Source organism: Cuculus canorus, chromosome 2 (genome assembly GCF_017976375.1).
Source record: "Cuculus canorus isolate bCucCan1 chromosome 2, bCucCan1.pri, whole genome shotgun sequence".
Classification (NCBI taxonomy): domain Eukaryota; kingdom Metazoa; phylum Chordata; class Aves; order Cuculiformes; family Cuculidae; genus Cuculus; species Cuculus canorus.
The window spans coordinates 160,844,836-160,869,764 of record NC_071402.1 but is presented as its reverse complement, the minus strand read 5'-3'; the positions used below and the strand labels follow the sequence as shown (position 1 = coordinate 160,869,764).

Sequence of the window (24,929 nt, the reverse complement as noted above, 5' to 3'; positions counted from 1 at the left end):
GCTCGGCTCTTCCAAACTGCTTCGGGGCTGAACATTCCGAGTGGAATTTCCCCCGTCGCCTCTTTCCCAAAGCCCCGGAGCCTTTGCCGTCGCTGAGTGTCAATAGCAGCTTGTTTGATTTTGCAGCGTTGTGTTGTTTTGACGGAGCTGTGATGGGTGAGCTCAGTCTTCCCGGATTTAAAAGCTCTGAACGGAGCAGTTGATCTTTGTTCTCTGTCCTGGAACAACGGCTCCGTCCCTCCTGCCAACTCCCCCCGGCAGCCCGACTGCTTTTCTCCCAGACTTTGGCTGCGAGGATGATCTGTGGGCTTTGTAACCTGTATTACCGAGAGCTTGGCGTGGAGAAGGCTTTGGGGAGACCTCAGAGCAGCTTCCAGGTCTGAAAGGGGCTCCAGGAAAGCTGGAGAGGGACTTTTTCCAAAGGCCTGGAGTGATGGGACGAGGGGGAACGGCTTTAAATTGGAAAGAGAGAGATTTAGATGAGACATTAGGAAGAAATTCTTCTCGCTGAGGGTGGGGAGGCTCTGGAACAGGTTGCCTTGAGAATTCGTGTCTGCCCCATTCCTGGAGGTGTTGAAGGCCAGGTTGGATGGGGCTTGGAGCAACCGGATCCAGTGGGAGGTGTCCCTGCCCATGGCAGGGGGTTGGAACTGGATGGGCTTTGAGGTCCCTTCCAACCTAAACCATTCCATGGTTCCATAATTCTAATTTGCCATCATCAGAACCCCCCGATCCCATCCCTGGAGGTGTTGAAGGCCACGTTGGATGGAGCTCGGAGCAACCTGATCCAGTGGGAGGTGTCCCTGCCCATGGCAGGAGGTTGGAACTGGATGGGCTTTGAGGTCCCTTCCAACCCAACCAATTCCATGACTCTATGAAGAGAAATGAAAATGCGTCAGGGGAGAAAGACAAAAGAGGGTTTTGCATGAGAGTTTCTGCATCCCATGACTTCATTTTGCAGCCAACTGGTTTGCTAAACCTTCAGAGGGCTGATCTAAAACTCGATCCTGGCATGAGGGGAGGGTGATGCCCAAGTGGGTCGTGGGGTACGCTGTTCAGGAAGGCAGAGCTCCAAACCGCTCCGTTTGCACTGATACATGGAGCGATCTGAGCGTGGAGAGGTGGCCTCGGAGTAAGGTAAGGGGATGGGCTGTGAGTGATCTTCTCGGGTTTTGTGGTGTGTTAGTGACACCCAATGGCCGCAGTTTGGCTCCTGGCTGCCAGGAGGCTTCTCTCATCTGACACACCTCCAGCTGTCAGGAATCATAGAATCATGGAATAGTTTGGGTTGGAAGGGACCTTAAAGCGCATCCAGTTCCACCCTCTGCCATGGGCAGGGACACCTCCCACTGGATCAGGGGTTCCAAGCCCCATCCAACGTGGCCTTCAACACCTCCAGGGATGGGGCAGCCACCACTGCTCTGGGCAACCTGGACCAGCATCTCCCCACCCTCTCAGGAGACCATTTCTTCCTAAGATCTATCTCATCTCAATCTCCCCTCTTGCAGCTTCATACCGTCCCCATCGTCCTGTCCCTGCCCTCCCTGATCAAGACCCCCTCCCGAGCTTTCCTGGAGCTCCTTTCCATACCGGAATCTGCTCTAAGGTCTCCTCAGAACCTTCAGGCTTAACAACAGCCACGCGTCTTGGAAACGAGTCTTCTCTAGGGAAGACTCATGGTCAGAGATGTGTAGAACGAGACTTTGGCAATACAACCCTCTCCTCATCGATGTGTCAACGTGCCTTATCTCCTTCCCTTTCCATTATCTCCATGTCTCCTTGTTCCTCACGGTCTACTTGGTGCTCATGTTCTAAATATCTCTGGCAGTCCTGAGATGAAGCCGTGTCACTCTTCGTGGCAGCGCGTCACACATCGCAGACATCGCTCCTTCGGAGCCTGAACAGAAATGTCAAGTCCTTTCCTGCAGGCGAGAGCCATCTGCGCTTCTCCTGATTGTGGCCAGAACGATGTGTGGAGCTCCTGGCTGCGAGATGCAGCTGGAGGGACCACCTCGAGATGGGTTTGCTTGGGTTCAAGCGGGACTTGTGCTTCGGTGGGTTTACGTGCACTCGGTTTTGATGGTGACCATGAAAAGCTCATCGGTCCATGGGGAAAAATGATGGTGGCAACAAATGTGGAGCAGAAAAACCAGAGCTGTGTGTGCGCACCTTTCAGCCCCGGGGGTGGTGAGGAGCCATCACCAGCTTTGTGAGCGGAGTTCGGTTGCAATGAGGCAAATTAGGCAGGAGGTTCATATTTTGGGCAACTCTGAAGCCCAGTTTGGCTCAGGTGGCAAATTCTGCTCACCGAAGAGGTGACCATTTCATCACAAAGTGATTTGGGATCAGGAAAGCAGAATCAGAAGCGAATTGACTTGTTTTTCCCGGAGGGGGTTGAGCATCGGCGAGGGAAATGTCACTGAATGATGCGGACGCTCACAGTTGTCTGGGTCAGTCGCTCTTTGCGGATCATAGAATCCTGAAATGGTTTGAGTTGGAAGGGACCTCAAAGCCCATCTGGTTCCACCCCCTGCCATGGGCAGGGACACCTCCCGCTGGATCAGGTTGCTCCGAGCCCCATCCAACGTTGCCTTGAACAACTCCAGGGATGGGATCGGGGGGTTCTGATGATGGCAAATTAGAATCATGGAACCATGGAATGGTTTGGGTTGGAAGGGACCTCAAAGCCCATCCAGTTCCATCCCCCTGCCGTGGGCAGGGACACCTCCCACTGGATCCGGTTGCTCCAAGCCTCATCCAACCTGACCTTGAACATCTCCAGGGATGGGGCAGACACGAATTCTCTGGGCAATCTGTTCCAGAGCCTCCCCGCCCTCAGCGTGAAGAATTTCTTCGTAATATCTCATGTCAGTCTTCCCCTTCCAATTTAAAGCCGTTCCCCTTGTCCCATCACTCCAGGCCCTTGGAAAAAGTCCGTCGGTTTTGTCACCGAGCCTTTTTCATGCACCTCAATTTAACATCTTGTGTCCTCCAAATCCTTATTTTAAAAGCCAATTGTTCATCTTTGTAACGGTGGAGCTGAGTGGGGACTGATTTGGTGAGAACTGAGCCGGGTGGGCAGATTGTGACACGCCTGGACAAGAGGAGGAAGCTCAGGAGGGACTTTTTCCAGGGGCCTGGAGTGATAGGACAAGGGGGAACGGCTTTGAATTGGAAGGGGGAAGATTGAGATGAGACATTAGGAAGAACGTCTTCATGACAAGGGTGGTGAAGCCCTGGAACAGGTTGCTCAAAGAGGTCACGGCTGCCCCATCTCTGGAGGTGTTGAAGGCCAGGTGGGATGGGGCTTGGATTACCCTGATCCAGTGGGAGGTGTCCCTGCCCATGGCAGGAGGTGGAACTGGTTGGGCTTTGAGGTCCCTTCCAACCCAACCCATTCCGTGGTTCCATGATATGATGGCACTTTTAATTTCACTCCAAAAACTGCAGAGCCAGAGTAGCCGTTCCGATCTCCTGCCTGCCCACGGACAGTGGTCCAAGCAGCTTAGTCCCGATCAGAGCAGAACCTCTGCTGCCTCCTTGTTTCATCCACAATCGCTGCAGATTCTCACCATAACAAGTGGCTGCGTTGTTTCCTCCACCGCCTCATGATTTGATTCATGTTCCATTCGTGCCTGAGACGACGTGTGATTTATTGCACGTACCACCTTCTCACCTCCATGGTGTCCCGTGGGGAAGAGATGTCCTTCACTGCTGGTTTTTGCCTTCTGCCTTTTCTTGTTCTTTGAATTTCCTTCAACTTGAAATCTTTTCTGCTCCAAAACCTCAGGGATTGCAGACGCGCTGCACCACGCTGGGTTGGGATTGTTGCCTCCACCATACTCAGCTTCTTGGTGGATGCATCGTGGTTTTCTGACTCCAATATCCATACGCAATGGGTGTAACCATCATCAACTTAGAATCATGGATTGCGTTGGGTTGGAAAGGACCTTAAAGTCCATCCACTTCCACCTCCCTGCCATGGGCCAGGTGGTTTGGGGACGTGGTTTAGTAGGGACGGTGGGGTTGGGCTGGTGGTTGGACTGGATGAGCTTAGAGGTCTTTTCCATCCTCAGTGGTTCTGTGATTCTGTGAAGTTGCGTTTATAAGACGCGGGCAAAGAGGACGCCTGGGTTATTCCGTGGTTCTTGATAACCAATCGAAATGGAAGCATCGATTGAGCGGCGTTCGGTGCCAGATGAAATGCTCAGCTCTCCGGTATGTAGGTCAGGCAGGAGACCTTTCGTTTAGCCTTATCTGGAGAGGAGAAAGCAAATAAGGGCGGGATTTCTGCTTAAAGTGAGATTTGTTATATCTGTAGGTACTTCTGACTTAAGAGCTTTAAAGAAAAAGGCTGTATTGAGGACGTGGATCTGTTGGAACTGGTCCAGAGGACATCACAGAGATGATCCGAGGGCTGGAGCACCTCTGCTTTGAGGACAGGCTGAGAGAGTTGGAGTTGTTCAGCCTGGAGAAGAGAAGGCTGCGGGGGGACCTTAGAGCAGCTTCCAGGACTGAAAGGGGCTCCAGGAAAGCTGGGGAGGGGCTTTTTCCGAGATCCTGGAGTGACAGAATGAGGGGAATGGTTTGAAGCTGGAAGAGGGGAGATTGAGATGAGATCTTAGGAAGAAATGTTCTCCTGTGAGGGTGTGGAGGCCCTGGAACAGGTTGTCCAGAGAAGTGGTGGCTGCCCCATCCGTGGAGGTGTTGAAGGCCACGTTGGATGGGGCTTTGATCCCCCTGATCCAGTGGGAGGTGTCCCTGCCCATGGCAGGGCGTGGAACTGGATGGGCTTTGAGGTTCCTCCTAACCCAAACCATTCCATGGTTCTATAATTCTACCTTGCTGTCAACCAGAACCCCCAGATCCCATCCCTGGAGGTGTTCCAGGCCAGGTTGGATAAGTCTTGGAGCAACCTGATCCAGTGAAAGTGTCTCTGCCCAGGGCAGAATGGTTGGAACTGGATGGGCTTTGAGGTCCCTTCCAACCCAACCCATTCTATGATTCTATGATTTGATGGTGGGTCTGTGATGGAGCAGCTCCACCGGGTTGTGTGGGATGGACAACAGTGAACTCTGGGCCTCTCCGCAGTGTTTCTGGCAGAAGCCATTATTTCATGTGGTCCGAGCTCGTTTCTGAGGTTGTTTACGTTTGAGAGGGAGAGTAAGGATGGTCGTTAATCTCTTGTTCTTAATGGATTTCGGCTGATGTCTCTAATCCCTCAGAGAATTATGGGGCTCTTTCATTGAATCGTGTTTGAGGGCGGCTTAACCTCGCTGGGATGTGGCGCAGCAGAGCCCGGCGTTCGTGTCCAGCTGCGATCCCCTTCCAGTTTGAAGTCCGTAAAAGAGCCAACTGAGAGTGGTGACTCAGGGCAGGTAAAATGGGAGCCAACGCCTTTCCCAGTGGGAGAGCATAGAAACATGGAATCGTTTGAGTTGGAAGGGACCTCCAAGCCCATCCAATTCCACCCCCTGCCATGGGCAGGGACACCTCTCACTGGATCAGTTGCTCCAAGTCCCCTCCAACCTGACCTTGAACACCTCCAGAGATGGGAGCTGAGGGTTCTGGTTGAGAAGTTGGAATCATGGAACAATGGAATCGTTTGGGTTGGAAGGGACCTCAAAGCCCATCCAGTTCCAACCCCCTGCCATGGGCAGGGACACCTCCCATTGGATCAGGGTGATCCAAGCGCCATCTAACCTGACCTTGAACACCTCCACGGATGGGGCAGCCACGACTTAACGTGGGCAACCTGTTCCAGGGCCTCCCCACCTTCACAGGAGAACATTTCTTCCTAAGATGTCATCTCAATCTCCCCTCTTTCAGCTTCTCCGTGTCCTATCTCTGCACTCCCTGAGAAAGCTCTTGGCTTTAGATCTTTTTAGATCTTTGGATGCCACTCTTGGCACAGATCATCTCACTTTTGTAATTATTCTGAAGAATCCCCACTGCTCATCGGTTGAGAGTCTTGTTCCCTGACTTTAGTTTGATCTGGACACTTGTGGGTCCTTCATCCAACCACGGCAAATATCTGGTTTCTGGTGATTAATTTAACGAACGGAGCTGGGGAAGGGTCTGGAGCACAGGGGTTCTGGGATTGGCTGAGGGACCTGGAGGTGTTCGGTCTGGAGCACAGGGGTTCTGGGATTGGCTGAGGGACCTGGAGGTGTTCAGCCTGGAGAAGAGGAGGCTGAGGGGAGACCTTATCGTTCTCTACAGCTCCCAGAAAGGACGTTTTGGGGAGGTGGGTGATGGGCTCTTCTCCCAAGGAACGAAGGGTGGGACAAGAGGAAATGGCCTCAAGTTGTGCCAGGGGAGGGTTAAACTGGAAATGAGGAAATATTCCTTCATAGAAAGAGTGGTGAAGCCCTGGCAGACACTGCCCCTGGAGGTGGTGGAGTCTCCATCCCTGGTGGGGTTCAAAATCCAAGTAGATGTGGCACTTTGGGACATGGTTTAGTAGACAACGGTGGGGTTGGGCTGATGATTGGATGACCTTAGAGGTCTTTTCCAACCTCAGTGATTCGAGAAGCACACACTGCAGCAAAAAGCACTCGATCTCACGGTTACGCCTTTGCGTTTCTCGGTGGAGGACACCAGATTGGAATGTCCTTCCCTCCGTCCTTCAAGCCCCGTTCCCCCACCCTGGAGCAGTTCAGCTCTAGGTGCTGACTCAGCCCAGCTGGATTTTCCCCATGAGTGAGCGGCACGAGGAGCGGGAGCTGTGACTGCTGGAGCTTCGCTTGGGGCAGATCTTCAGCTCCTTCTGCATCTCCCAACTCATCGGCTTTCAAATGGCTTTGAGGGTTTGTTGTGTTTTTTTGCTGTGCTCAGGGGAACAAACAAACTGAAAAGTCTCTTCAGTAATTCTTGCCGACTAATGAGGACGTTTGATGAAGATCTGGCAGCTTTTCCTCCGATTCCATGGAAGTGGGAGATCTTCCAGGCCGTTCCCTGCTCTTCGGGGCAGAGAAAGCCCTCGTAATTAAACAGGGAATGAAAGCCAGAGATTGTGACCCAAATTGAGGCGGCACAAAGCAAAGTTCTCCTTCTGCAATCACTTAGGGTTGTGTTCTCTGCTGTACCGGAGACTCTGAAAGATGGAATCATGGAATCATTGAGGTTGGAAAAGAGCTCCAAGCTCATCCGGTCCAACTGTCAGCCCAAACTTAATGTGCCTATTAAACCACACCCCAAAGTGCCACAGTCATTTGTTTCTTTAACACCTCCAAGGATGGTGACTCCACCACGGCCCTGGACAGCCTCTGCCATGGCTTCACCGCTCTTTCAGTAAAGAAATGTTTCCTCATCCCTGGAGGTGTTCAAAGCCATGTTGGATGGGGCTTGGAGCAACTTGATCCAATGGGAGATGTCCCTGCCCATGAAGCTGGATGGGTTTTGAGGTCTCTTCCGACCCAACCCATTCCATGGTTCCGTGATTTTAACTTGCTGTCAACCAGAATCCCCAGATCCCATCCCTGGAGGTGTTCAAGACAAGGTTGGATGTGGTTTTGAGCAACCTGAGCCCATGGGAGGTGTCCCTGCCCATGGCAGGGGGTGGAACTGGATGGGCTTTGAGATCCCTTCCAACCCAAACCATCTTATTATGATGATTCTGACTTCCAACAGATGGGAGGTGACCCCGATGCCCGAGAGATTTGAGGCTGGTAGGATTCATAATCAAACCAGTGCCGGGAGCGCAGAGCAGTGAATGGACAGAAGATCATTGTTCCCCAAGAGGAACCATCGACAACAATCGCTCTGGTGTTGCTGTGGAGAAAACGGACGAGTGAAATGAGGACGAATATAAAGGTTCATTGAAACACAGAGGAGAAAACGAGTAGAGAGGAGCCAGGATAGAGCAGCTCCAAAAAAAAAATGGGCTTTCTAGGTGAACGTTTAGGTTGGATGTTAGGGAAAATTCCTGCCCTGAAAGAGTGGTGAAGCCCTGGCAGAGGCTGCCCAGGATGGTGCTGGAGTCTCCATCCCTGGAGGGGTTCAAAAAGCGTGTGGTTGTGGCACTTTGGGATATGGTTTAGTCGACACGGTGGGGTTGGACTGATGGTTGGAGCTTAGAGGTCTTTTGCAGCTTTAATGCTTCCGTGATTCTATGATAATCAGTGTCCATCCTGTACGTTTTGGTTCTTGGTTTTGGGGTCCCTTCCAGCTCAATCCAATCTGTGATTTGTGTTCCTGCTGTCTCCTGCGTCCTGTCCCGTTGGTGATCCGGTTCCCTTTGGCAGCCGAGAATCCTCTCTGCCCACAGAGAGCTGCAACGTGGGGATGGGAGCAGGAGAGAGGTCAAGAAGACACAGCCATAACGTAGAATCATAGAACGGGTTGAGTTGGAAGGGACATCAAAGCCCACCCAGTTTTATCCCTCTGCCATGGGCAGGGACACTTCCCACTGGATCAGGTGCCCAAGGCCCATCCAACGTGGCCTTCAACACCTCCAGGGATGGGGCAGCCACAACTTCTCTGGGCAGCCTGTTCGAGGGCCTCCCCGCCCTCATGGGGAAGAAGTTCTTCCTGATGTCTCATCTCAATCTTCCCTTTCCAATTTAAAGCCGTTCCCCCTTGTCCTGTCACTCCAGGCCCTTGGAAAAAGACCCTTCCCGGCTTTCCTGGAGCCCCTTTCAGCACTGGAAGCTGCTCGAGGTCTCCCCACAGACTCCTCCAGGCTGAACAACCCCAACTCTCTCAGCCTGTCCTCATAGTAGAGGTGCTCCAGCCCTTGGATCATCTCCATAGTGTCCTCTGGACCCGTTCCAACAGTTCCATCTCCTTTTTATGCTGGAGATTCCAGAACTGGACACAGGGCTCCAGGTGGGGTCTCCGCAGAGCGGAGCAGAGGGGCAGAACCTCCTCCCTCTCTGCTGGTCCCACAGCTTTGGATGTAGTCGGGATGCGTAACGATAGGGATGGCTTGGAAAGAGCGCCGTCCAGGATGTCCTGGTGGAACACCTGGTGGAGGTCAGAACTTCACTGTTAGAGATGGGAAGGTTTGCTGTTTTAATTAAACCTGAGTTTCCTTCCTCAGCTGCGTTTCTTTTCCCATTGGAATAACGAGAGAAGCTGGATGCTGGTGGCGTCTGGATGATCCCATCCTATTATAGGGAAAGTCTTCTTTCCTATAGGTAAAATTAGCCAAGAACAACCAACCTGGAACCATCTCCATTCCACCACCTCCTGCTGCTCCATCGAATAAGAGTAAAGTAAAACAATTCGATGTAAAAACCTCAAAAAAACCTTCAAACTTAGGAATTCTCCCTTCTTTTTTCTCCCCAGTAAAACCAGAAGAGACCAAACCAGCGGACGCTGTGACCGGCAACGACATCACGGCTCCTCCCAACAAAGAGCTGCCTCCCAGCCCGGAGAAGAAGGCAAAGGTAGGAGTCATTCCTCGTTGGGCGTCTTGGCTTCTCTGGGTTTTAATTTGCTGCCGTTTCTGCTGCTTCAGCTCTTAACGACGCGAGTTCTGTTTTCTGAGCTGCCCTTTGCAAACTGGTTTCCAGAACGAAAGTGTCCAAATGTGGAGTTGGGAGCAACCAAGCTCGGAGAAAACGACTGGAAATGGATTTAATTAATGAGCAGTAAAGTGAATTTAACCGAATGTCTTGGTTGGTGTCGGTGGTGTAAGAGGAGGAAACCAATATGATAACATCTGTGCTGCACCGATGCTCTCTTTCGAATCATGGAATGGATTGGAAGGGACCTCAAAGCCCATCCAATTCCACCTCCCACCGGATGCAGTTGCTTAAAGCTCCATCCAACGTGGCCTTGAACACCTCCAGGGATGGGGCAGCCACAGCTTCTCTGGGCAACCTGGACCAGGGCCTCCCCACCCTCCCAGGAGAACATTGCTTCCTTTCTTGAGAGAGTTGGGGTTGTTCAGGAGAAGATAAGGCTGTGAGGAGACCTTAGAGTGGGTTCCAGTAGTGAAAGAGGCGCCAGGAAAGCTGAGAAGGGGCTTTTTCCACGGCCCTGGAGTGATGCGATGAGGGGGAACGGCTTTAAATTGTACGGGGAGGATTGAGATGAGACATTAGGAAGAAATTCTTGACAAGGGTGGTGAGGCCGTGGAACATGTTGCCCAAGGAAGTTGTGGCTTCCCCATCCCTGGAGGTGTTCCAGGCCACATTGGATGAGGCTTTGAGCCCCCTGATCCAGCGGGAGGTGTCCTTGCCCATGGCAGGGGTGGAACTGGGTGGGCTTTGAGGTCCCTTCCAAACCAACCCATTCCATGATCCAGTCTAAGTCTCACGTCTCTTGGTTTAGAACCATTTCTCCTTGTCCTGTCACCTCAGACCTTGTTAAACTCCACCCATCTCCACCTTTGCCGCCTCGATTGGGTGTTTTCGTGATGCTCAGAAAACAGAAAGCTGATTATGGTTTTCGTTGTTTCATTTCAACTATCATTTTGACGTTCTTGCTGCTGGAGATTTTGCTTTAAAATGCGCTATTTTTTTTGTTGTTGTATTTTTTTTTTTGTTTCTTTCTTTTTTTTTTTTCTTCTGGGTTTTGCTTTTTTTGACCAAACCTAAAGCCTGCACCATCCACATCATCTACAAAGCCTCCAGCACCGAAAGCCAGGTCCCTGCCCGCGGCCAGCCCCAAGCGGCCAGCGTCTGCCACGCCTGGCCCAAACAAAAAGCCCATCAGCCCTACGGCAGGTCCTCCTCCAGCCACCACCGCTAAACGCCCAAGCACCAGCACCACCCGACCCTCCTCCTTAACTCCAAAAGAGACTAAACCAAAGGTAAGAAACCACGTCCTTCCGTGTGGGAACTCCACAACTCGTTTATTCTTCCCTTCCGAGTTGCCTTCACCAAGAGTCGCAGAGTAATTTTAGTGCTAATCTCATGGAATGCTTTGGGTTGGAAGGGGCATTTGGAGGTCTCCTAGTCCAGGAGCAGGAGAGGTTGAACCAGATGGTGGATACGATTGGTGAGTTTGCACACGATGGAGTTGGGTGGGATTGTTTATAGAATCATAGAATAGTTTGAGTTGGAAGGGACCTTGAAGATCATCCAGTTCCAACCCCACTGCCATGGGCAGGGACACCTCCCACTGGATCAGGCTGTCCAAGGCCCATCCAACCTGGCCTTGAACACCCTTTAGGGTGGAAGGGCTCTGCAGAGGGATCTGCACAGGCTGGATCCATAGACCAAGGACAACAGGATGAGGTGTAACAAATCCAAGTGCCAAGTCCTTCACTTGGATCACAACAACCCCATGTGGCTCCAGGCGTGGGGAAGAGCAGCTGGAAAAATGCCTGGAGGAGAAGGACCTGGGGCTGTTGGTTGACAGCGGCTGACCATGAGCCAGCAGTGGCCCAGGTGGCCAAGAAGGTCAACACCATCCTGGCTTGGATCAGCCCTGGGGTTGCCACAGGAGCAGGGAAGGGATCGTCACCCTGGAGCTGGCGCTGGTGAGGCCACACCTTGAACCTTGGGTTCAGTTTTGGGTCCCTCACTCCAAGAAAGACCTCGAGGGGCTGGAGCGTGTTCGGAAAAGGGGAACGGAGCTGGGATAGGGGCTGGAGAATAAGGGTTATGAGGAGCAGCTGAGGGCCCTGGGGCTGTTCAGCCTGGAGGAAGAGACTGAGAGGTAGACCTTATCACTGTCTACAGCTGTAGGTTGCTAGATAAGAGATAATTTGTGGCCTAATTAGGCCTAATTGCAGCAGCTGTGAGATCTTTGGAGGTGGCCAATCGGCGGGGTAGCTGCTAACGAGGTAATAAGGGCCGGGACATAATAAGAAGAGAGTCCGTTAGAGTGGGGAGTCATTAGAGCATCCTAAGGAGAGGTTGTTGGAGTATCCAAAAGAAGACCAGACCAGCAATGGTGACTACAACTGCCTGAAAGGAGGTTGTGGTGAGGTGGGTGTTGGTCTCTTCTCCCTGATAGCCACCGAGAGGACACAGGGAAATGGCTTCAAGATGCACCAGGGGAGATTTCCGTTGGATATTAGGAGGAATTTCTTTACTGAAAAGGTTCTCGAGTCCTGACAGAGGCTGCCCAGGGAGGTGGTGGAGTCTCCATCTCTGGAGGGGTTTAAAAGCCGAGTAGATGTACTTGGAGCCATGGTCTGGTGGTGGCCTTAGCAGGGCTAGATCAGTGGTTGGACTTAGTGATCTTGAAGGTCTTTTTCGACGCACCCCCTTCTGTGACTCCGGGATCAGGTCAAGGTTTCCCAGGAGGCGTTGGTATCGACTTCTGTTAACGCAGCAGATCGCAACAGTTTAATTGTGTCATCGCAGAGGAGAAAATAGAACTTGATGGTATTCCTGTGGTTAAGGGGCTCCGGCAGAGCTGGGATGGAGCTCTTGGTCAGGGTCTGCAGGGGTAGGAGGAGGGGAATGGTTTGAAGCTGAAAAAGGAGAGATGGAGATGAAATTTGAGGAAGAAATGCTCTCCTGTGGAGAGGCCCTGGCCCAGGTTGCCCAGAGAAGTGGTGGCTGTCCCATCCCTGGAGGTGTTGAAGGCCACATTGGATGGGGCTTGGAGCAACCTGATCCAGGGGGAGGTGTCCCTGCCCATGGCAGGGGGTGGAACTGGATGGGGTTGGATGTCCCTTCCAACCCAAAGCATTCCATGATTCTGTGGATTTTGGGTTTAGCGGGAGTTGTGCTCCACGTCCTCCACTGAACATGATCGGTCGCTTCTGCACACTTTCATTGTGGTTTTAATCTCATTGTAGCGTCTCGGCCTTCTCTGGCTTCTGTGTTTTAAGAATCCCAAGATGTTCCTGTTGGCAAACGCTTCGAAGAGACTCGGTGGAACCTTGGTTTCAATGTCACCTGTTTGTTTCCAGGTCACCGACACGAAGCCCACAGAGAAGCGGACCTCACCTTCCAAGCCTCCATCATCTGCCACTCCTAAAACTACTGCCCGGAGCACCCCTGCTACTCCTCGGACAACGACAGCATCGCCGGTCACTGCAGCCGCTGGCGCGAAAACCACCGCTGCTTCTCCACCGAAGAGGCCAACGTGTGAGTGCACTCTGGTTCTTCATGAACGTCTCTGTTCTAATCAGCTACAAATTACTTCTACTGTCTCCTGGGTGAAAATTGAGCTGAATGGCCGGGCCCAAAGGGTGGTAGGAATGGAGTTTGATGTTCTTATGATGGGGATTCCAGAACTGGGACCAGGACTCTCCAGGTGAGGTCTCTCCAGAGAGGAGCAGAGGGGCAGAATCCCCTCCGTCCCTGCTGGCCACGCTGCTCTGGATGCAGCCCAGGACACGGGTGGTTTCTGGGCTGGGAGCGCACGTTGTGGCTCCTGTCGAGCTTCTCCTCCCCAGCGCTCCAAGTCCTTCTTCTCAGGGCTGCTCTCCATCCCATCATCCCCCATCATGTACTGAAACTGGGACTTGCCCCGACCCAGGGGTGGGACCTTGCCCTTGGCCTGGTTGAACCTGATGAGGTTCTCCAGCCTGTCCAGGTCCCTCTGGATGACATCCCATCCCTCTGGTGTGACGACCACACCACTCAGCTTGGTGTCACCTGCAAACTTGCTGAGGGCGCCCTGGATCTCACGAAGATCTCATGAAGATGTTAAACAGCTCTGGTCCTTGTGTGGACACCTGAGGGACTTCCTTTGTCATGGAGTTATTTGTCAGTCTTTTAACTAAGATGAAGTAGATTTGGTGAAATGTCTGTTCTATACGAGTGCTCCCAGCCCAGAAACCACCCATGTCCTGCGCTGCATCCAGAGCAGCGTGGCCAGCAGGGAGGGAGGGGATTCTGACCCTCTACTCCTCTCCGGGGAGACCTCCTCTGGAGAATTGGGGCCAGTTCTGGAATCCTCAACAGAAGGAGGAGATGGAGCTGTCGGAACGGGTCCAGAGGAGGCTCCAAGGATGATGCGAGGGCTGGAGAACCTCCCATGCGAGGACAGGCTGAGAGAGTTGGGGTTGTTCAGCCTGGAGAAGAGAAGGCTCTGAGGAGACCTTAGAGCGACCTTCCAGTACCTGAAGGGGCTCCAAGAAAGCTGGAGAGGGGCTGTTCCCAAAGGCGTGTGGGGATGGGACGAGGGGCAATGGGGATAAACTGGAGAGGGGCAGAGTTAGACTGGACATGAGGAGGAATTCCTTCCCCATGAGGGTGGTGAGGCCCTGGCACAGGTTGCCCAGAGAAGCTGTGGCTGCCCCATCCCTGGAGGTGTTGAAGGCCACGTTGGATGGGTCTTGGATCACCCTGATCCAGTGGGAGGTGTCCCTGCCCATGGCAGGGGTTGGAACTGGATGCTCTTGAAGGTCCCTTCAAATCCAAACTATTCTATGATTCTTTACCTTCTCGAGGAGAAAAGATCTTATCGCTTGTGTAGAGGGAGCGTTGCCCTTCCTGAGAACTGTGGATCTTGACTGATCTCATGGACGCATCCTTCTGAAGTTCTTTTTGTGTGGTCTTTCATGCCCCGAATGCTTCATTCGATTTAATGAGTCCCATTCACATCTCCTTCCAAAACCGAGACGCCAACAAAGACGTATTTTCTGCTGCCCTTTGAAAAGAGACGGAGTCAGCGATGCAGAGCTACGGGAAGGGTGTTCCAAGTGGCAAGATGTACCAGAGGAAGAGGCTTCCGCAGCAGCGAGGGTGGTGGGATGTTGCCAAAGTACATGGAGATCTGGGTGGGCGAGGGAGAGATGAGGTCAGCTGGAGCAGCTCCGTCAGGAGTTAAAGCTGGTTGGTCTGGAGCTGGGAATGCACGGAGGAGGCTTGGGGTGGGAGAAGGAGGGAGTCCTGCTCTGGAAGAGGAGAAAGCAGGAGTCGGAGAGTCATAGAATCGCTCGGTTAGAAAAGACCTTTCAGATCGAGTCCAACCATCCCTGTCCACTACTAAACCAGATCTCTAAGCACCTCATCTCCCCATCTTTTAAACCCCTCCAGGGATGGGGACTCCACCACCTCCCTGGGCAGCCTCTGCCAGGGCCTGAGAAGCCTTTTGGTGTGAAGAAATATTTCCCAGTATCTAATCTGAACCTGCCCGGGTGCAGCTTGAGGCCATCTCCTCTCATCCTATCGCTTCTTCCTTGGGAGAAGAGAGCAGCACTCACCTTGCTACAAGGTCATCTCCACTTCTTTTAAACACCTTCAGGGATGGGGACTCCACCACCTCCCTTGGTGTCTTCTATCAGTGCCAGAGAACTCTTTTGGTGAAGAACTTCTTCCTGAGGTCCAATCTGAACCTGCCCTGGTGCAACTTGTGGCCATTTCTTGTCCTATCACCCGTCACTTGGGAGAAGAGCCCAGTTCCCACCTCACCACAACCTCCTTTCAGGCAGTTGTAGAGAGCGATGAGGTCACCCCTCAGCCTCCTCTTCTCCAGGCTGAACAACCCCGGGTCCCTCAGCTGTTTCCCATCAGGCTGTTATGGATTTATCCTTATCTGTCCTTTAGGCCTTATTAAGTTACCCGCATGTGTTCCATCTCATTAGCTGGTGTCTTCTCCATGGGGTTTAATTGAATGCTTTTAGCAGTCTGGATGAAACGATCTGGACCAGCTTGGCCAATAGCCATCGGCCTCGTGTGCTCGCTCTTTGCTGTGTCGGCGTTCCATAGCAACCCCTGCCAGCTGGTGGAGTTCATCGAAACATCTAAGACCATAAATGGCAATTAAATATCCAAAGAACATAGAATCATAGAGTTTAGGTTGGAAGGAACCTCAAAGCCCATCCAGTTCCAACCTCCTGCCATGGGCAGCGACACTTCCCACTGGATCAGGTTGTTCGAAGCCCCATCCAACCTGGCCTTCAGGGATGGGGCAGCCTCAACTTCTCTGGGCAGCATGGGCCAGTACCTCCCCACCCTCCCAGGAGAACATTCCTCCCTAAGATCTCATCTCAATCACCCCTCTTTCAACTTCAAACCATTCCCCTCATCCTGTCCCTGTTGAAGAGCCCCTCCTCAGCTTTCCTGGAGCTCCATCCAGGACTGGAGGGTGCTCTAAGGTCTCCCCATAGCAGAGGTCTCCACTTCTCCAGGCTGAACGACCCCAGCTCGCTCAGCCTCTCTTCATGGAGGAGCTTTTCCAGGCCTTCAATCATTTTAGTGGCCTCCTCTGGACCTGTTCCAACAATTCCATCTCCTTCTTGCATTGGGGATTCCAGAACTGGACCCAGGGCTCCAGATTTGGTCTCACCAGAGCAGAGCGTTGGGTCAGAATCTCCTCTCCCTCCCTGCTGGTGCTACTGCTTTGGATGCACCTTAGGACATGGCTGTGTTTCTGGTGGTGAGGGCTCAGTGATGGCTCATGTTGACTTTCTCACCCACCAGCACACCGAGTCCTTCTTCTCGGGGCTGCTCCCGGTCTCCTCATCCCCAGTCTGTGGCAATATTGAGGTTTGCTCCTGAGCCATGTGCAGGACCTTGCGCTTGGCCTTGTTGAACCTCATGAGGCTTTCACAAGCCCACTTCTCCAGCTTGTCCAGGTCTCTCTGGATGACATCCCGTCCCTCTGGGTGGCGTCTCATCACTCGGGGATGACGACCTCACCACTCAGCTTGATGTCATCCACTAATTTTGCTGAGGGTGCCCTCGATCCCATCATCTATGTCATTAATGAAGATGGAATGATTGATGATGTGTGAACCTCATGAGGGTCGACAAGGGCACAGTCCCACCCCGGGTGAGGGCAATCACCGGTTTCAGTACCCGATGGGGGATGATGGGATTGAGAGCAGCCCTGAGGAGAAGGACTTGGGGTACTGGGGAGGAGAAGCTCGACAGGAGCCACAACGTGTGCTCCCGGCCCAGAAACCACCCATGTCCTGGGCTGCATCCAGAGCAGCGTGGCCAGCAGGGACGGAGGGGATTCTGCTCCTCTCTGGGAGACCTCATCTGGACCATTGTGTCCAGTTCTGGAATCCTCAACAGAAGAAGGAGATGGAGCTGTTAGAACGGGTCCAGAGGAGGCTCCAAGGATGATGCGAGGGCTGGAGCACCTCCCATCCGAGGACAGGCTGAGAGAGTTGGGGTTGTTCAGCCTGGAGAAGAGAAGGCTCCATAGAGACCTTAGAGCGACCTTCCAGTACCTGAAGGGGCTCCAAGAAAGCTGGAGAGGGGCTGTTCCCAAAGGCTTGGAGTGAGAGGGGCAATGGGGATAACTTGGAGAGGGGCAGATTTAGACTGGACGTAAGGGAAAATTTCTTGACCATGAGGGTGGGGACGCTTTGGCCCAGGTTGCCCAGGGAAGTCGTGGCTGCCCCATCCCTGGAAGTGTTGAAGGCCACGTTGGATGGTCCTTGGGCACCTGATCCAGTGGGAGGTGTCCCTGCCCACAGCAGGGGTTGGAACTGGCTGATCTTTAAGGTCCCTTCCAACCCAAACCATCCCATAGTTCTGTGATTCTCTAATTTCCTTATCAAAGAGCTCATCAAAATAAGGTTCTGTTTCCATCTTTCAGTCTCATTATTCCCAGTCAGCTCTTGTGTGTGATTTATTCTGTCTGGAGATGAGTCCCTGGTCCGACCGTCCTCTCTTTGTGCCGAGCGTAACCAGGTCACCAGCGCTGGTGCTCACCCGAAGGCATAGTTGCAGTTCTACTGATTGATTTTTTTGGATTTATAGAACCGGAATGGGGACCAAAATGTGAGCAGGAACTTCTGGGCGAGAAAATTGACATTGATTAGGATTGATCTGGAGATGATACCAAGGTGACAGCAAAACCCGTCCCATGTTTGTCCTTCTGTTTAATAAAGAAATAGGGTTTTTTAAAAGGAAATTAAGTTGAATCGTAGGGTGGTTTGGGTTAGAAGGGACCTTAAATTAAAGATCATCCACTTCCAGCCTCTTGGTTTAGCACTTCCGGAGTGACCTTTCATTCGTGCCTTGCTTAAAACTCTCTGGTGGGACCAGAAGTGGGGACCAGACCTTTTGGTTACGAATCAGCTCTGATCTGACTTCAAATGGCATCAAATCTTCTGCCCTTCAGAATGAAAAGTAATGAGAGTCAAGATCTTTCCTAGAATCATGGACTCTGGGAATGGGTTGGGTTGGAAGGGACCTCAAAGCCCATCCAGGTCCAACCCCCTGTCATGGGCAGGGACACCTCCCACTGTATCAGGTTGCTCCAAGCCCCATCCCACCTGGCCTTCAACACCTCCAGGGATGGGGCAGCCGTGACCTCTCTGAGCAACCTGTTCCAGGGCTTCACCACCCTTGTCATGAAGAAGTTCTTCCTAATGTCTCATCTCAATCTTCCCCCTTCCAATTTAAAGCTGTTACTCCTTGTCCTGTTCCTCCATTCCCTTGGGAAAAAACCCTCCCCAGCTTTCCTGGAGCCCCTTCAGGGACTGGAAGGTCCTCTAAGGTCTCCTCGGAGCCTTCTCTTCTCCAGGCTGAACAACCCCAACTCTCTCAGCCTGTCCTCACATGGGAGGTGCTCCAGCCCTCGCATCATCCTTGGAGCCTCCTCTGGACCCGTTCCAACAGCTCCATCTCCTTCTTCTGGTGAGGATTCCAGAACTGGCCCAAATCCTCCAGATGAGGTCATCTCCATGGCCTCCACTGGATTTGTTCCAACAGCTCCATCTCCTTATTATATCCGTGACTCCCAAACTGGACCCAGGACTCCCGGTGGGGTCTCACGGGAGCGGAGCAGAGGGGCAGAATCGCTTCCCTTGCCCTGGTGGCCCCAGTTGGTCCAGGTTGAAACTGGTGAGTGTGGTCAGAGTCAGAAAGTGAAGCAAAACCGCAACACAACCCCTACTGCAGGTGTTGCATCGCTGAGTGGTGGATTGGTCTTTGTGCTGGAGAAGATGAAGCTGTTTAGCTGTTATGGTGAGGGTTCCTCAGGTGCTCAAAGAGAGCGACGAGTTCTTGAGATGCTTTCTTTCCACTGATGGAGACTGTGGGTCAGGGGATGGTGGAGGCTGTGAGGAGCTGGAGAGGACACACCGTGCTGGGATCTCCAGATCCATGCGATCCGGCCCCTGCTCTGATCTCCTGACCATGTGCTTTGTTTTGGGCAGCCATCAAGACGGATGCAAAGCCTGCAGATGCCAAGAAGACCACTGCGAAGTCACCATCAGGTATGATTGCTCCTTTGCTATCTCCACCCAATCCTCCTTGACCAGAGAAGCAGTCTCTGGACATCTTTAATTTGTAACGATGGCCTCTGATCCATCTTTTTCTCCCTTCCCTCCAACCATCGCTATGGTCGTCACAGCGGACTTGAGTCGCCCTAAGAGTGCTACTGGAAACGCCGTCAAGACCAGTGCCACCACTCCTACCACCACCTCCAACGCCGCCGCGGGACCCGGAGTCGCTGCCAGCCGGCCCAAACCTAAACCTGCTTCAACCAAACCCACCACAACCCCAACTGTGACCGCAGACGCTAAGAAACCAACTACTAAGGCTCCGACTAAACCCAGCACCGTCTCCAAACCATCTCGTCCACCCAGCAGCGCTTCCGTTCCAGACCTGAAAAACGTACGTTCCAAAATTGGATCAACAGATAACATTAAACATCAACCCGGTGGAGGAAAGGTAAGTTGTTCCTTCAACCGCAATAACCGCACGCGCTTGGAATGGTGGCTCTTAAGCGTTGGGGGTCCTCTCGGCGAGTTTTGGTGGCTGTGTCCTCACTGCTCTTCTCATTGATGCTCTGCAGAGCTCCTCTTTGGGTTCCTGAGTTACACACAAGGCATTACCGGGCGGTGATGGTACCGTGCAGAAGGAACCCACCTCGAGATCCTTCTAGTGTTTGGCCCAGGAATTCCAAAGTGGGATTCTGTGTTTCTGTCTTACATCCCGACACGGGAATGAATTGGTGTGGGAAGCTCCAAAACTTTGTCCATCTTCCAAAACTTTGCCTTTGAGTAGGGAAATTGAGCTGCTGAACAGTAGAGAAGATGGAATAATGGGTTAGGATGCAGGAAATCTGGATTCAGGAGCAGGTTCCGCACCCTTCCCGGGTCTAGGAACAATGACTCTGTCCAAGTTGTCATCTGCAATGAGTCTACATAACGTTGTTACTTGGAGAACCTCCACTGGCCATGCGAGAAGAGTGTAGTGAGTGGGTGGGAAGAGGGTACGTGGTTATGAAGACCCCACCTGGACTATAGTATCCAGTTCTGGAATCCCCAAAATAAGAAGGAGCTGTTGGAATGGGTCCAGAGGAGGTCATGGAGATGTTGCGAGGGCTGGAGCACCTCCCATCCGAGGACAGGCTGAGAGAGTTGGGGTTGTTCAGCCTGGAGAAGAGAAGGCTTCAAGGAGACCTTAGAGCAGCTTCCAGGACTGAAAGGGGCTCCTGGAAAGCTGGGGAGGGATTTTTTTTCCAAGGGCCTGGAGTGACAGGATGAGGGGGAATGGCTTTAAATTGGAAGAAGATTGAGATGAGACATTAGGAAGAACTTCTTCATGGCAAGGGTGGTGAGGCCCTGGCTCAGGTTGTTCAGAGAGGTCATGGCTGCCGCATCCCTGGAGGTGTTCAAGGCCAGGTTGGATGGGGCTTGGATCACCCTGATCCAGTGGGAGGTGTTCCCTGTCCATGGCAGCAGGTTGGACTTGGATGAGCTTTGAGATCCCTTCCAACCCAAACCATTCCAGGATTCCATGGAACTTGAGGCTTTCAGCCTAGAAATGGGCTTAAATAAGACTTTCCCTGTGGTTGCCTCTCACCTATCCTGGAATCATGGAATGCTTTGGGTTGGAAGGGATCTCTACAGGTCATCCAATCCAACCCCTTTATCGTGTAGACGATGAAGACCCAGAGATGTGTCCGTACCCTCTTCTGAGGGCTTAGAATAATGTTGTAGATGTGCGTAATCATCAAACCTTGATGGGTGTTGTGGAACAGATGGACCCATCTTCACCTGACCAAGGGTTTGAAAAGCTTGACTGAACTCAGAGGTCTTCAGTTGCCACAGAGTGGAAGAAGGTTGCCCACTCGTCGTTGCCACAGGCCCACGGGAACGAATAGCTCAGCATGGAACTTTAACCCCATGGGTGCCAGGAGAGTACGTGTCATGCTGAGAACCTGAATCTTCTCTTGGGTGCCTTGAAGTCCAGGGCGTTCTTTGGCTGTGAAGGTGTTATCACGGGGAGCATTGACGTGGGACAAGGGTTTGAAACTGAAAGAGCGGAGATTGAGATGAGATCTGAGGAAGAAATGTTCTCCTGTGAGGGTGGGGAGGCCCTGGAACAGGTTGCCCCAAGAAGTCAGGGCTGTCCCATCCCTGGAGGTGTTCAATGCCAGGTTGGATGGAGCTTTGAGCAACCTGATCCAGCGGGAGGTGTCCCTGCCCGTGGCAGGGGGTGGAACTGGATGGGCTTTGAGGTCATTTCCAACCCAAACCATTCCATGGTTCTATGATTCTAAGTTTCCATGAACCAGAACTCCCCGATCCCATCCCTGGAGGTGTTGAAGGCCACGTTGGATGGGCCTTGGGCAGCCTGATCCAGTGGGAGGTGTCTCTGCCTGTGGCAGTGGGGTTGGAACTGGATGGGCTTTGAGGTCCTTTCCAACCTGACCCATTCTACGATTCCATGACGTACCGTGGTTTGATCTTCATGGTGAGGAGCCCCTTGGTTGTACCACACCACAGTGTGGTCTTCAGAGCGTAGCGGTCTTGAGGAGAGCACCTTCTACTTCCCAAAGCAGAGTTTCTGGATACAACAAACCAAATCTGCTGAAGAACCTGAAGCCAGCAGGAGGAGGACCTTTCACGTACCAAGTTCTGTAGCTTGAAACCAAAAAGATGCTCAGAAAGCCTTCAGAGAAGACCCCCTAGAAGGTTCTGTTGTTCGAAACGAGGGTTCTGAGGAAGCTGAGCTTCTTCAATGATTGGGTTGTGTTGGTTTGAAGGAATTTCTCTTTATATTTAACTTTCTGCCCTTTATCTTCTCAATATTTTCTTGGAGAAGGTGTATTTTTGAAGAAAATGGTCCTTTCCGTGGTCTTGTTTACTCTGCCATGTCCACAAAGAGCCTGAGGAGGCTTTAGGAGCTCTGAGTTGGTTTGTTGCCCTCTGTTACTGGTGGGTTAGTGAAACGCAGGATGAAATGGACCCAAAATGCAAGTTTTGTTGGTCCTACCTGGTCCACGATCAGTAGAAGAGCAGACGCTCTCCAGAAGCTGCTGGTTTTGCCAAAAACCTGGACATTTAAATTCCGTTTTCTTCTCAGCTGGGTCCACCTGCACGTGTTTAGTGAGAAACCACAGCAGGTGTTGGTCACAGAGCCCGACAGAGCTCAAGGAAATCAGAAATAGAAGCACAATGTGTCCATATCCAGCGGAGTTCTTGGAGCTCAACGGCAAAGCAGAGCAGCCAGTGGATGTCTTTGTCCCCAAGATCTCCGTAACGTCCTTCAGGAGAAGGAGGTGGTTCTAAAAAGATTGGGTTTGATTTAGGACAGAATATGATGGTCATGGGGTCACCTGGACCATCGTGCGCATTGGGGAAATGGTGAGAAACCAATGAAGGACACCTACAAGGCTTTTGAGACATGGAGAACTCGAGTATTGCTTTATGACCCCAAGGTCCTCCTCTCATCCCATGTTCAAGTGATGTTGCTTTTCCTTCATCGCCTCAACTTTCTCATTCCTGGGCATGGGATTACAGCATGGAAGGAGTTCTCCTGGGTCATATGTCCCATAAGGACTTCTTCTGGGTTGTATTTGCCCATAAGAACTTCTCCTGGGTCACCTGTGCCCATAAGGAGTTCTTCTGGGTCATATGTGCCTATAAGGACTTCAAACATTGCTGCCATAGGTGTCTTCTCCACCCCATGCAGATGCTTTCAGAGCAGAGCCCTCTGGTCATACGTCCCATAAAGAGTTCTCCTGGGTCACCTGTGCCCATAAGGAGTTTTCTTGGGTCATATGTTGGTTTAAGGAATTTTCCTGGGTCACCAGTGTCCGTAAGATGTTCTCCTGGGTCATCTGTCCCCCTAAGGAGTTCTCCTGGGTCACCTGTGCTCAGAAGTTCTGCTGGGTCATCCATGTGGAGGAGGTGGTCCTGTATGACACAAAGATTTGGGCAGAACATAATGGCCTGGGGTCACCTGGACCATTGTGGCCACTGAGGAAATGGTGAGAAACCGATGAAGGACCACCTTACAAGGCTTTTGAGACACGGAGAACTCGAGTATTGCTTTATGACCCCAAGGTCCTCCTCTCATCCCATGTTCAAGTGATGTTGCTTTCCCTCCGTTGCCTCAATTTTCTGAGCCCTGGGCATGAGATTACAGCATGGAAGGAGTTCTCCTGGGTCGTATGTGCCCAGAAGGGTTTCTTCTGGGTCATAGGTGCCCATAAAGAGTTCTCCTGGGTCATAGGTGCCCATAAGGAATTATCCGGGGTCATAAGTGCCCATAAGGAGTTCTCCGGGGTTGTATGTCCCAGAAGGAGTTCTCCTGGGTCATAGGTGCCCATATGGAGTTCTCCTGGGTTGTATGTGCTCATAAGGAGTTCTCCTAGGTCATAGGTGCCCATAAGGAGTTCTCCAGGGTCGTATGTCCCAGAAGGAGTTCTCCTGGGTCACCTGTGCCCATAAGGAATTCTCCGGGGTCATATGTCCCATAAGGAGTTCTCCAGGGTCATAGGTGCCCATAAGGAGTTTTCTGGGGTTGTATCTCCCAGAAGGAGTTCTCCAGGGTCATATGTCCCAGAAGGAGTTCTTCTGGGTCACATGTGCCCATAAGGAATTCTCTGGGGTCATATGTCCCAGAAGGAGTTCTACTGGATCATAGGTGCCCAGAAGGGGTTCTCCAGGGTCATATGTCCCAGAAGGAATTCTCCTGGGTCATAGGTGCCCATAAGGAGTTCTCTGGGGTTGTATGTCCCAGAAAGAGTTCTCCAAGGTCATAGGTGCCCATAAGGAGTTCTCCAGCGTCATATGTCCCATAAGGAGTTCTCCAGGGTCATAGGTGCCCATGAGGAGTTCTCCCGGGTCATAGGTGCCCATAAGGAATTCTCTGGGGTCATATGTCCCAGAAGGAGTTCTCCTGGGTCATCTTTGCCTTTGAGTTTATCTGAGCAGCTTGTGTTCCCTCATGTTCCTGCCCCCACCTTGTTGCGTTTGCTGGTTGAAACCATCCGTTTGTCTCCATCTAGGGGAAAATAGAGAAAAAGCCCGAGTCGACCGCTGCTTCCCGCAAGTCTGAACCCAAAGCGGTCTCTAAAATGACCACTGCTAAACCAACCGTATCAAAAGAGGGTCCCCCCAAACAGCCCAATGGGAAAGTGAGTTCATTTCAGACTTCTCTCGGTGGGAGGCGAAGGAAACCATCTCCATTTTGAGTCACTTTCCCTTCTCTCCAGCTCTTCTGCTTTCTTCCGTCGGTGTCACCGTTCCTTGCATGGACACTCCTCCAAGTCTTTTCCTGTAAACCCTGAGATGTTCTCAGTCGTACATGTTCAGACATCGCTGCCGTAGGTGTCTTCTCCACCCCATGCAGGTGCTTTCAGAGCAGAGCCCTCTGGTTTCACTCCAAGGCTTAGCTTGGAGGTGGACCTTTCCCTTGGGATCAACCCACAGCCCTCGTTTGGGAGTAGGAGCTCGTTTATATCCTGGAATATTAAGGATTTGATGTCTTCCCCTGCAATATTCCCAACGCAGCTCCACCAAGCTCCAACCTAGTGCCGCAGAAGCTGTGGTGGCACAGAGGGGACAAGGAGAGGAGTGGGAGCACCTCCAGTGCAGGTTGAGTTTGGGAAGCATCAGCCAGAGCCTGATAGTGGATGGGTGGGATCTGGACCTCTAGGGAAGTCAGGAACCCCTTCTAAACCAGCACGAGGGCGTTGTCAGAGCTGCCGTCGCCCTGAATCCAGTCTTTCTGAACCGGCCGAGGAGCCTTCAGGAACCTGCTTGAAGGAGAACGTGGTGGTGATGCCTTTTGTGCTTCCAGGTTATCACCTCTCTGTAGAAAGTCCTCTCCATATGACTTCTGCCACCGTTTGTGCTGCCTTAAATA

At 52.2% G+C, this 24,929-nt stretch overlaps 1 protein-coding gene across 18 annotated transcripts in view; it reads left to right on the top strand.

Annotated features, from left to right (window-relative positions):
• MAP4 (microtubule associated protein 4) overlaps positions 1 to 24,929 on the top strand; it is a 177,952-nt gene that overhangs the window by 135,057 nt on the left and 17,966 nt on the right. For 12 of the 18 annotated variants that reach the window (XM_054058621.1, XM_054058614.1, XM_054058619.1 and 9 more), the window contains 6 exons: positions 9,292 to 9,392; positions 10,550 to 10,762; positions 12,821 to 12,998; positions 18,980 to 19,039; positions 19,177 to 19,496; positions 24,070 to 24,198. In XM_054058621.1, coding sequence (XP_053914596.1) covers positions 9,292 to 9,392; positions 10,550 to 10,762; positions 12,821 to 12,998; positions 18,980 to 19,039; positions 19,177 to 19,496; positions 24,070 to 24,198 — 1,001 coding nt within the window. The remainder of the gene's footprint in view (positions 1 to 9,291; positions 9,393 to 10,549; positions 10,763 to 12,820; positions 12,999 to 18,979; positions 19,040 to 19,176; positions 19,497 to 24,069; positions 24,199 to 24,929) is intronic. The other 6 variants (XM_054058613.1, XM_054058625.1, XM_054058620.1 and 3 more) reach the window with 3 other exon arrangements.